The sequence below is a fragment of the Primulina eburnea genome, chromosome 13 (assembly GCF_022965805.1).
Source record: "Primulina eburnea isolate SZY01 chromosome 13, ASM2296580v1, whole genome shotgun sequence".
Classification (NCBI taxonomy): domain Eukaryota; kingdom Viridiplantae; phylum Streptophyta; class Magnoliopsida; order Lamiales; family Gesneriaceae; genus Primulina; species Primulina eburnea.
The window spans coordinates 480988-494562 of NC_133113.1; the positions used below are offsets into that span (position 1 = coordinate 480988).

Here is a 13575-nt window from a genome sequence, read left to right on the forward strand (position 1 = left end):
ACTGAGTTCAACGATCATAAACAGAAGATGTCTTCAGATCTCTGATAGAGTCAGCTTTATTACCAAAAGTGGTTCCTGCAGAAAAGCTATAAAACAATCAGTTCTGTTTTATACTAAACTTGGTAAAGTGTATTAAATGACTCTGTATAGTATTTAATGCTGCAATTAATACTGGTACTTGGTACCCTGAACAGTAATATTTAAAGTAGTCACGTTAGGCAACATCTTCTATTGATTCTGTTTTTCTATCCTTTCTACTGCTTTTGTTTTACTAGACAGTAGCTTCTGATTTCTTGTTGTCTACTGTTTTCTTAAGGAGTGCTACTGGTCTGCTGGTTTTTATTTATATCGCCACAATTAAATTCATGTCTATCAATATATATTTTTAAAAAACATACGACAAACATAGCACGATCATCAAATTCCTAAAATATATTTTTTAAAAACACAGAGGCCAATCAAATAAACTTAATCAAGCCAAAAAAATTGAGAATTCAGATAACAAACCTTCACTAATCCTTCTGAAAACATAGCCATAAACAGAAACCGAAGAAATAATAAGAATAAAAAGAATATTTAAGGAAGAGAGGACGGGGAAAAAGGAGGGAGATGAGAGAGACTTTGCGTGATTGTGTGGTTGTTGTGTGGAACGGTTTGTTGGAGATAGGAATTGATTTTGAGAGAGAGATTTTTGAGATGAATGAAAAGGGAAAAATGGTCAATACAAAAGTTAGTGTCAGCAGGGTAGTTTTTACGTGCATCTCATTCTTAATAAAATAGTAGAGATTATTAGCATATCATATCATCCCACTACAAAAATAATAAAATAATATTTTTTAATAAATATAACAATCATTTTACAGGACGTTGCACTTATTTCGAGGTTAAATATTGATGGCATGCCCATCACTGGTGTAGGCGTACGACAAACATACTTTACAACAGCGCTACGCAACTTTGTTGGGTTTTACGCCTACATCTTATCAGATTAAAAGTGCACATCTTTATCTGACCGCTTTACGAGACCATTGTCTAAATAATATGATTATTGATCACTGCACTAAAGATGATGTGACACAATATTTCTGTTGTATGACATTAATGGTCATTGGTAGTTGTATATTTTCGTTTATTCTTAATTTTGATTGACAAATAAAGTAAAAGTCATTTAAAAAAAAAAAGATTATTATACTATATATAAATATGCTATTTTAAAATTAGTACTTTTTACTAAACAAAATAATGATTCATAATTTTAATTATTTCTCAAAAAATACTAATTTATCTTGTACAACTAACAACCGTCTAAATAAATTTTTTTATTGTTCTAATAATAATAACACTAAATACAAAAATAATTTCAATATGATCAACAAAAATAATAACGCTATCTTTTAAGAGTCGCTCATATGAAATGACAAAATCAACGAACAATATTATCACCTAACAATTTTAAACATTCTTATCAAAAAATAATATTATAAAACCAAATTATTTCAATAATAACAAAAATAAAATTGATATATGTAAAATACTCCAAAATTAATGATGTTCGATAAACCAACGTAACTTAGTCGAAAAACATAACCATAACAAGAATCCGTGAAAACCTTAAGCATGTTGGGCAAATGAATCGAAGAAAATGCGCGCAATTTATATAGGAAATAGACACGGATTCATTTTGAATCCGTGACACTATTCTATATTTTCTTATTTAAAAAGTTAGAATCCGGAACCGTTTTTAACCGGATTGCCTTATTTTTATAAATCTTTCAGTTTACTGAATATTTTTTAAATTTATATTATTTTTTAAAATAAGCTCTGTATAGAGGTGGACTAGCCAAACAGTGTTTTTATAACCGGACCGTTAATCGAACCAGTCAAGCCTTAAAAAATGGTTCAACCTGTTCCACCGAACGGTCGAAACGGATCAATAAAATTAATAGTTTATTTATTTTATATAATAAATAAAATAGTAAAATATTGATTATTTATGTTTTTATAGTTTTACTTAATTTTTAAGATGAAAATTACAACAAATATCCAAATAAACACAACTTTTTCGGTTTTTCCGGGTTTTAACCGGTTTCTGGTTTTTTCGATTTTTTCCGGTTTAACCGGGTTTTAACCGGTTTTTTTCCGTTAAACCGGGTTTCCGTTTTTTCCTTATCTCCGGAACGGTCTAGAGGCCGGTTCACGGTTGAACCGGTCCGACCGGCCGGTCCGGTCCGATTTTGAAAACACTGTAGCCAAACATGTCCGTGCAAATTAATCTATTTGTAAATTAAATTTTCAAATTTTTTGTTTGAAATGTTCTAATATATCCAATCCACGGGTCCAAATGACAGTACCCAAATTAATATCATTTCGAGTTTCGAAACTACTTTATAGATGTCAGAATTTGATTTGAATTAATATATATAGTGGATCTCATGTGGAACCTCTCACGGATCTTAATTTGTGAGACGGGTCAACTTATCCATATTCACAATAAAAATTAATACTCTTAGGCTATGTTTAATAATCATTCCCTTATCTCGCGTTTGGTTCGTTTTTTTATTAATTTACAGGTCCTTGATTATGATTGAAAGTCCACAATATTCATGTTATTTGTGTGATTAAATATCACTCCTCAAAAAGTGTGATAATTAATATTTTTTGAATAGTAATCATGATAAAATTATACATTGACTATAATATCCTTGAATTTTTTTTCGATATACTATAAAAATTAAAACTAGTGAAATTTTAATAATTAATATAATATTTACATTTTTATTATATTTTTTATAAATTAATTCCATATATTTTTATTATTTTCAATCATTTTAAAGAAAATGAATTGTAATGCACATATATCTTAAATTAAATTTTATAAATTTGTAATCTTGTTAATTAATTTTTTTATGAAAATAAATAGTTTTTCAATTTTAATTTATTTTTTAATGATTTAAATTAATTTAAATAAATATAAATTATAATTATAAAAATTTAATTATTTATCAAATTATTTTACAAATATTTATATTTTTTTAAGAAAAAACATAATATTTTAATTATTACTAAAATTTTATTAATATTAACATTTAAAATATTATTGTATTTTAATTATTAAAGTAAATGCATATTTATCAATTTATTTCTAATAAATATATTTAAAATAATTTAATAAATATAAATTATAATTATAAATATTTAATTATCTATATAATTATTTTAATAATATATCTTTAATTAGCATTTGGGGTATTTTGATCATTAAAATAAAATTACAAAATTAATCCATCATTTTAAAATCATACCAAACACCATGTTATTTATCCCACCATACTATTAATTCATATATCTCATTTTTTAATCACTCTAATTATTAATTATTTACTTATCCTATCACACGTGTATATATATATATATATATATATATATATATATATATATATATATATATATATATATAAAAGCACCATCCAATATAAAAGAATAAAAATTTGTAATTGCTCCCAAGATTTTTTCCTTTTGTTTTATAAACGAAAAGCACGTCACAAAAACTAATACTTGCTAGAATTACACACTAAATAGAATTTGTTCCACATCGCACTAAAATCAACTAACATCGAAGAACTCTAATCTACGTTGCGCCAAACGAGTCCCCCGACATTTGCTTGTGAATCATAGCAAAGCAATGCAACATCCCTTTCGGCCTAAAGGGGAGGAAGATGGGTGATGTTGGCTGGCGGAGGTGGATGAGGAGCGGTGGCGTTGGCCGGGTGCGGCGGCAACTGATGAGGTTGGCATTGGTAGCACTTCGTGAAGAGCCCAAAGGTGTCGATTTGATGAATAAAATTTGTCATGCTAGCCCATCCTCCGAACCCAAAACCAACTATTAAAACCCATATGACCACAAATATATTGATGATATATGTCCCAACCCATCTTCCAAAGTACTTTGGAGGCTGCTCCACTGCATTCTGCACCAAATTAAAGATTAATTATATTTTCAATTCTTTTTAAGTATTTAATTCTGATTTTTTTTAATCTGATATAAATTGAGGAAAATGGTATTTTGGACTACCAAAACTATGGGTGTGTGGGGTGTGACTGAATAATTTCAAGATTTTGAGTTTCCCCACACCTGTCACTTTCTATTTTCAGTAACCCTTCAGTATTTCTTTGGAAATGATCCCCAACTGAATATGTAAAGAATTTGTGATACAAAACCATTTTTTAAAAAAAAAAATGACTTCACATATGTTAAGAATTAGGGAAACAAAAACCATATTTTTTCAATAAATATATGACTACTACTATACAGATTATGCTGCTTACCTCTCGGGCAGCAGATGATCTGAAGGTGAAAATGTGAGCCAAAGCCGGGATGACATAGACGGTGAAGCTGACAAGAAGCGACCCGACGGTGGAGTTGATGGGCCCGAAAAACGGGAAGATGATGGCCAAGAACCATATCGGCACCACCACGGGCAATCTCGAGGCATTCATGCATGCCGATCGCCTTCTCCCACACGAAATACAATGGCGTACATGCGAACCCGAACGTTATAAACTGCATTCATCGACATTGATACAACCATAGCAAAACAATACTATTTAGTTTACCATAAAAAGTTGTCAATTTATATGTTAAAAATATTAAAAATAAATAACCTGATGGATGAGCATCAAAATGACGGCCATGTCCCTGAAAGGAGACTTTGGGAGAAGGGCGAATGCATTGGAGTGACTGAGAAGCAAATCTCCGAAAGCCCAGTACACTGCCGAGGCCGAGGGGAGAGTCAGGGTCAGCGCATATACGGTGGCTATCAAGTATATGGCCTTGAATTTTTGTGGCTTCCACATTGCATGCATTATCTCTCTGCAACATCAAATACGTACCCCCACAATGTTGAAACTACTAATTCACCAGCAAGATTCATAAACATGTCGTTTAATTTATGGGTGTTCGACTTAACGTTCGAGCTCGAATCGCATTATTAACGGTTTGATGGTTGATTTCGGACTAATTTTTTTATATATATATAAAAAAAAAAGTAAGCTTATTTATATTTTTATTATAATTGAGAATTGAAAGGTCAGACAGGAGCCCCCGGTAGTTAAGTTTCATCTCAGCATGAAACGAAAGCTGCATAAAGTGAATGGAGAAAGAGGTCTGACTTTTTTTACTACAGATGGCAAAAAAAAAGCGTAGTCCGAGAAAGAGCGACTTTTTAGTTTTTACCCCCCTAGGCACGCCTAACATTTACACAACTGGAAAAATTATTGAATTCTCAGAGTAAAAGTAAAAGGACGATGGACTACTCAATCTGTTCGAGGAAATAAAAAGGATCGGTCAGATTCTCTTCATTTTTCCTGAGGTTAAATTGCATTCACGATAACGTTGGAGGGTAAAGCCCGTTTTATCTTTCTCTATTGCAAAAATAATAATAATAACAATAACAAATAAATAAATAAACCTTCCTGTTATTCACAAATATTAATAATATCTTCATATATTTAATTAACCTAGGCCAAAAACGTGAGAAAAATAAATATATAAATGAAAATAAAATAATAGTCATATGAGGATGTCTTACACAGTTACGGCATGCATGTCCCCCAAATGTGTAGAGAATGTTGATGGCCCCCGTGAAAGATAGCACCAACTTGTTTGGACCCGAATGCTTCACACCCTCTACCTGTTCATCATTATATTATTATTATACTAAATAAATCCCTTCTATATATTAATATGTGCATTAATTTGGCTAGGAATCTTGGACAACTTTGGACATAATAGTTATTCGAATAATTAGTATATATAGTTCGAATGGCATGCATGTGAACATGATTTGATTCGTGATAAACATAAAAATTGTACATTAATTAAATGTTTTATAATATAAATATATAGTTTTTGTTTTATTAAATGTTTAAATATTATATGTTTTATAATAAATTGTATAAAATATAAGTTGTTGTGTAATTATAAGTTTTTACTATTTTTTACAGGTTCGATAAAACAAGAATAACCTTGGCGTTGCAAATGAGATTAAGATGATTCTTGGGCCTGTAGAAAGTTGATTATAAGATCTACAATATTGTTGCCAAGCATGAGATAAAAATCCTCTCACAAGTGGGATCAAATTAAGCAACAATTAAAGTTACCAAAGGAGTGGCAGTTTTACCATGCTCTAGTATTTTGACCATATCTCTCAAATTACTTGGTCAAATATTCTGAAAAAAATACCACAACTAGACAACTCAATTATCCACATGTTTCATTTTATGTGAAGAAGCAAATTCGGAGAAGAAGATTTTCAAAAGTGATGTGTAATATAATATTAATTTCTTGGAACACCAATGAAGACTTATGTGTAAAAAATAATATTTTATTTGTGGTTGTCTCCCCAAATTTGGCTATAAATAGGGGTGCATTGTAATGTATTGAGATATCCCTCATTCTATGAACAAACCTGTAGTGACCCGTTCCAGAATCACCTACTAATCAAGAACTAAGCATGCGATTAACTTAATTAAAAACAATCAGAAATAAAGGCGGAAAACTGTCACCAAAAGATAGTTATACAACCCAATCGAAAATCCAGGACAACTAAACTAAAAGGAAATATACGGTACAACCATATCGAATCAAAAAGATACCGAAGAACTAAACCAACCAGCTACTCAACGTCCTCCTCCTCCTCCTCCTGAGCTGTCCAACCTGAGGCCTGCCCCGTGGGAATGGGGTGTCCAAGATAGACAAAACCGAGGACGTGAGCGATAAGAACGCCCAGTACAAAAGCATGAGTATACAAGCCTATATGAAATGCACATGCTATGATATGATACCAGGGTAGTCAAGAAACAGGAGTAACAAAGGATCTCAAAATGCTCAGTCTAGAGGCGCCAAGTGGATAGTGCCGCGCGGTACTCCTCTGGGTCACTGCATCCACTACAAGATCAGACGTGGACCTAAAATGTCCCGGATCACCGAAGCCCTCCGGACCCGTCGGCCACTGTGTACTCTCGGTGTCCATGCGTCCACAAGACAAAACAGGGCTGAGCGGCCCCACAAGATATAGCTTATCTCGAAAGAGATACAGCTCAACAGTAAAGGCTATCTCGAAGGAGATACGGCTCAACATGAAATGCGACATGCATCATAAAACGTGACATAATAACATGCATCATATGACATATATCAATGCATCACATAATCATGCAACACATATAAGGATGTATACTCGACTAGGATATCTCGGATAGTACTTTCGTACCTCAAACCAGCAGATCCTAACAATCAGTCCTAGACTCACGCCTTCGTCCGCAGTCAGCCCACTGGTGCCGCTAGCTCCAAACTAGAGCACAGCTCCGCTACAACACTAGTAGCTCCCCGCTAGTGCCCGAACCTCGGAAAAAGACTAGAAACCTGTCAGAAACGACTGAAATGCTCTGGAACACTCTGAAATGGCGAGTCACAAATGAAGCCTCGCGCCTCTATTTATAGCCAATGTTCGGACGCTCCGATCCACTTCGGAAGCTCCGATCTGGTACACTTCGGACGATCCGAACCCACTTCGGACGATCCGAACCCTGCATGTCTTCCACGAGTACAGCCACCTGTCCCGGACGATCCGAGTCTTGATCGGACGATCCGAACCCTTCCACGTGTCCAGACACCTGGCTCGGACGATCCGAACCCTGATCGGACGATCCGAACCCTTCCACGTGTCCAGAACCCTTCCACGTGTCCAGCCACCTGTCTCGGACGGTCCGAACCCACTTCGGATCGTCCGAACTCTTCGGTGCTATCGAACCATCTTCGGTCCGTCCGATCATGACCACGGTCAAAATTACACATTAAACCTTCTTAATCACCATTAATCCGTTAATTACCCAATTTGGAATTCGGGCTACTACATTCTCCCCCCCTTAAAAGATTTCGTCCTCGAAATCAGGCTTAGAGGATGAACAAAACGAAATAACAACCTCGTTATTACATCTCAATGGTTGTTGAATACAACTGATATTTCGATTACAACTGAAAACACAAACATATACAAAGCATAACTCAAAAGAGCTCTGGATGCTCCGAACGCATACGACTCTCTAGCTCCCAAGTGGCTTCTTCAGTGCCTCTGCGCTGCCACTGAACTAAGACAAGAGGAATGATCTTATTCCGCAACACCTTGTCTTTGCGATCGAGGATCCGCACTGGTCGTTCTACGTAAGACAAATCCGAATCAAGTTGAACTTCTGAGGGATGCAAGATGTGAGACTCATCTGCTACATATCGTCTCAACAAAGATACGTGGAACACATCATGAATACTTGATAGGTACGGCTGGCAAAGCAAGTCTGTAAGCCAAATCTCCCACGCTTTCCAATATTTCAAATGGACCAATAAATCTCGGAGACAGCTTACCCTTGAGACCAAATCTCAAAATCCTGCGAAAAGGCGAAACTCGTAGAAATACTTTCTCACCTGGCTGAAATTGAAGAGGTCGACGCTTGGTGTTCGCATAACTAGCCTGTCGATCCTGAGCAATCTTAATTCGCTTCTTGATTACTGCAACTTTATCAGTAGCCTGCTGGACTAACTCCGGTCCTTCAACCTGTCGTTCCCCAACTTCGTCCCAGAATAATGGAGTACGACAACGTCGCCCATACAACGCCTCAAATGGTGCCATACCAATACTACGATGATAGCTGTTGTTGTATGCGAACTCAATCAAAGGCAAATGATCATGCCAAGCGATTCCGAAATCCATAACACAGGCTCGCAACATATCCTCAAGTGTACGGATAGTCCTCTCTGTCTGACCGTCGGTCTCTGGATGATAAGCCGTACTTAAACTTAATGAAGTACCCAATGCCGACTGGAAACTACCCCAAAATCGTGAGGTAAAACGAGGATCTCTATCACTAACAATACTGACAGGCACTCCATGCAAACGTAAAATCTCTTGAATGTACAATCGAGCCATACGATCGAAAGTGAAATCACGGTTATATGGCAGAAAATGAGCAGACTTGGTGAGTCGATCCACCACTACCCAAATAGCATCACTATTCCTCGAAGACAATGGTAAGTGAGTAATGAAATCCATCGCGATATGCTCCCACTTCCATTCGGGAATAGGTAAGTTCAACAATAATCCTCCCGGTCGACGGTGCTCTGCCTTAACCTGCTGACAAACAAGACACTTGGAAACAAACTGATAAACGCTGCGCTTCATCCCTTTCCACCAAAATCGTGTCCTCAAATCTTTATACATCTTATTGCTTCCCGGATGAACACTCAACTTGCTTCGATGGGCCTGAGATAAGATCTCTTCCCTCAAAGTATCATCCTCTGGTACTACAACCCGATTAGACAAACACAGAAGACCATTAGACTGATAATGGAAATTACTATCTCCACCAGCCAACCGAGCTAATCTCTGAGTCTTGAGATCAGACATCTGAGCATCTCGAATCCGAGCGAACAAAGCTGGCTCAGATAAAATGGTAGCAACACGAATGCTCTCCATACCTTTCCGATGTTTGAAATTAAATCCCAATGAACAACAATCCTGGATAGTACTAATCATAGCACTGGTCTGAAGTGCAGAGACTCTCACCTTGCGACTAAGAGCATCGGCTGTGAGATTCGCAGAACCTGGATGATATTTGATCTCGCAGTCATAATCTTTAAGTAGATCCATCCAACGACGTTGTCTCATGTTCAACTCAGCCTGAGTGAACAGATACTTCAGACTCTTATGATCAGTAAAAATTTCAAACTTAACTCCGTACAAGTAATGACGCCAGATTTTCAGCGCGAACACAATAGCAGCTAATTCTAGATCATGAATAGGGTACTTCTCCTCGTGAGGTTTTAACTGCCTGGATGCGTAAGCGATCACATGATCATTCTGCGTCAACACACACCCTAAGCCTTGAAAAGAGGCATCGGTGTAAACACTGAAACCATCAGATCCTGACGGTAACGCCAAAACAGGTGCAGAAGTCAGAAGTCGACGAAGCTCTCTGAAACTATCTTCGCACTCAGATGACCACTCAAATGGAACATCCTTCCGAGTAAGTTGCGTCAATGGTCTAGCTACCTGAGAGAAATTCACGATGAAGCGACGATAATACCCTGCCAGACCTAGAAAACTACGGATCTCAGCCACCGTCGTCGGACGTGACCAATTCAGCACTGCCTCAATCTTACTAGGATCCACAGAAATTCCTTCCTTGGAAATCACATGACCAAGAAATACTACACGATCAATCCAGAACTCGCACTTACTCAGCTTAGCATACAATTGCTTCTCGCGAAGAATCTGCAACACAATCCTCAAGTGCTGGATATACTCTTCCACACTGCTGAGAATAAATCAAGATATCGTCGATGAAAACCACAACAAACTGATCTAGAAAATCCCGAAAGACTCGATTCATCAGATCCATGAACACTGCTGGCGCATTCGTCAATCCAAATGGCATAACTAGAAACTCGTAATGCCCATATCGAGTACGAAATGCAGTCTTGGAAATATCATCATCTCTAACTCTCATCTGATGATAACCCGATCGCAAGTCAATCTTGGAGTAAACAGAGGTACCCTGAAGCTGATCGAACAAATCATCGATACGAGGTAATGGATACTTGTTTTTGATCGTCACACGATTCAGCTGGCGATAATCAATGCACAATCGCATAGATCCATCTTTCTTCTTGACAAACAAGACTGGAGCTCCCCAGGGTGAAACACTCGGGCGAATATAACCTTTATCAAGAAGATCCTGCAATTGCTGCTTCAATTCTCTCATCTCTGACGGAGCAAGACGATAGGGGGCACGAGAAATCGGTGCAGTCCCTGGCATTAACTCAATGCCAAATTCCACCTCTCTAACCGGAGGAAAACCAGGAATCTCATCTGGAAAAACATCAGGAAATTCACAAACCACTGGAATATCATCTATACCAACACTACCTGTGGAGGAATCAATCGCATAGATGAGGTAGCCTTCCCCGCCCGCCTCTAAAGCACGACAGGCTTTCAGAGCAGATACCACTGGCATCGGAGGTCGCGCTCCCTCACCATAGAAAAACCAACTAGAGCTCTCAGTCGTACGAAACTGAACAAGCTTCTGGTAACAATCCACGGTAGCTCGGTAGGTAGTCAATAGGTCTATACCTAGAATACAATCAAAATCTTCCATCTCTAGGATCATAAGATTCGCAATCAATTCGTTACCCTCAAAATCTAAGGACAACCCATCACTAGACGCTTCGCTAACACCGAATGACCCATCGGAGTAGAAACAGAAAGAATGACGTCTAGAGAAACATACGGTAACTTATGACGCTTAACAAATCGTGCAGAAATGAATGAATGTGATGCTCCGGTATCAATAAGAACAAAAGCAGGAATACCGCATAAACGAAAAGTACCTGCTATGACTCTCTCCGTTTCATCTGCAGCCTGATCCTGGTTCAGCGCAAAAACCTGACCTTGGGCACGAGGTCGAAGATTTGAACTACCCACTGCCTGACCCTGCCTCCTCTGCTGAACAGTCGTCTGAGATCCGGAACCAGATCCTGCTCCACCTCGCAACTGAGGACAATTTTTCTTGAGATGACCCATCTCTCCGCACTGAAAACAAGCTCCCGCGGCTGATCGGCATTGCTCCGATGGATGGTTCTTCCCACAATGCACACAAGAAACCTTCTTCTTACCAAAGCGGAAAACACCGCTAGACCGTGATCCAGATCCATAAGAAGAAGAACCAGATTTCTTGAAAGACTGAGATCGAGGGCTCAAAGTACTCGGAGGTCTAGAAGAAAGAATAGCCCTACCACGCTGGAGACTGATCTCTGCCTGGCGACACCGGTTCACTAACCCATCATAAGAAGTAGGATTATCACAGACAGTGACTCGATCAAAAATCTCCTGGTTAAGACCCTGAAGGAAATGGTCATACTTGGCCTCAGAACTGCCACTGATATGAGGGGCAAAGGGTAACAACTCGAAGAACTTCTGCTGATATTCATCAACAGACATACTCCCCTGCTTAAGATTCAGGAGCTCAATCGTCTTTGCCTGGCGAAGGGCTGGAGGAAAATACAGCTGCATGAAAGCTGCACGGAAATCGGCCCAAGTCACCCTACCCTGAGACTGGACTATCGGCGCAGAAGTCGATCGCCACCACTTGCGCGCACGGCCTTCGAGAAGAAAACCAAGGGTCTCCATCTGCTGCTTTTCGGTGCACTGGAATGCACGGAAACAACTCTCCATGCGCTCTAACCAATCCTCAGCATCATCGGGAGTCTCACCGCCGACTAAAGGCTTAGGCCCCATCTGAATGAAACGGTGCAAATCAAAACGCCTAGGACCATCCCGACGATGACGATGTTCACTATGACGCCTACGATCGTCCTGGCTCACCCCAACGACCTACACTTCCCTGACTACTCTCATCACCAAAGTGGTCAGCCATCGCTACAAGATAGAATGGGGAAAATGGTAAAATAGTCAACGAAAATCCCAAAACAGAATCTATATCCCAAAATCGTAAGCATGCTCTGATACCATAAATGTAGTGACCCGTTCCAGAATCACCTACTAATCAAGAACTAAGCATGCGATTAACTTAATTAAAAACAATCAGAAATAAAGGCGGAAAACTGTCACCAAAAGATAGTTATACAACCCAATCGAAAATCCAGGACAACTAAACTAAAAGGAAATATACGGTACAACCATATCGAATCAAAAAGATACCGAAGAACTAAACCAACCAGCTACTCAACGTCCTCCTCCTCCTCCTCCTGAGCTGTCCAACCTGAGGCCTGCCCCGTGGGAATGGGGTGTCCAAGATAAACAAAACCGAGGACGTGAGCGATAAGAACGCCCAGTACAAAAGCATGAGTATACAAGCCTATATGAAATGCACATGCTATGATATGATACCAGGGTAGTCAAGAAACAGGAGTAACAAAGGATCTCAAAATGCTCAGTCTAGAGGCGCCAAGTGGATAGTGCCGTGCGGTACTCCTCTGGGTCACTGCATCCACTACAAGATCAGACGTGGACCTAAAATGTCCCGGATCACCGAAGCCCTCCGGACCCGTCGGCCACTGTGTACTCTCGGTGTCCATGCGTCCACAAGACAAAACAGGGCTGAGCGGCCCCACAAGATATAGCTTATCTCGAAAGAGATACAGCTCAACAGTAAAGGCTATCTCGAAGGAGATACGGCTCAACATGAAATGCGACATGCATCATAAAACGTGACATAATAACATGCATCATATGACATATATCAATGCATCACATAATCATGCAACACATATAAGGATGTATACTCGACCAGGATATCTCGGATAGTACTTTCGTACCTCAAACCAGCAGATCCTAACAATCAGTCCTAGACTCACGCCTGCGTCCGCAGTCAGCCCACTGGTGCCGCTAGCTCCAAACTAGAGCACAGCTCCGCTACAACACTAGTAGCTCCCCGCTAGTGCCCGAACCTCGGAAAAAGACTAGAAACCTGTCAGAAACGACTGAAATGCTCTGGAACACTCTG

General features: G+C 38.5%; 1 protein-coding gene across 1 annotated transcript; it reads right to left on the reverse strand.

The window, feature by feature from the left end:
* Window positions 1–3482: 3482 nt before the first annotated feature.
* Window positions 3483–5698, reverse strand: LOC140809364 (auxin transporter-like protein 5). The gene is made up of 4 exons (XM_073166961.1): window positions 5589–5698; window positions 4663–4870; window positions 4327–4561; window positions 3483–3968 (listed from the first exon to the last, which is right to left on the reverse strand). Exons 1-4 carry the CDS (start codon window positions 5603–5605, stop codon window positions 3853–3855), a joined length of 576 nt encoding a protein of 191 aa, XP_073023062.1. The 5' UTR covers window positions 5606–5698; the 3' UTR covers window positions 3483–3852.
* Between the last annotated feature and the right edge of the window lie 7877 nt (window positions 5699–13575).

Excerpts from the sequence above, each read along its gene's own strand:
- LOC140809364 (XM_073166961.1), bottom strand. Across the intron at positions 4,562-4,662 it reads TTTTGATGCTCATCCATCAG|TTTATAACGTTCGGGTTCGC; the intron begins GTTATTTATTTT and ends CGATGAATGCAG. Across the intron at positions 3,969-4,326 it reads GATCATCTGCTGCCCGAGAG|AATGCAGTGGAGCAGCCTCC; the intron begins GTAAGCAGCATA and ends AATTTGGTGCAG.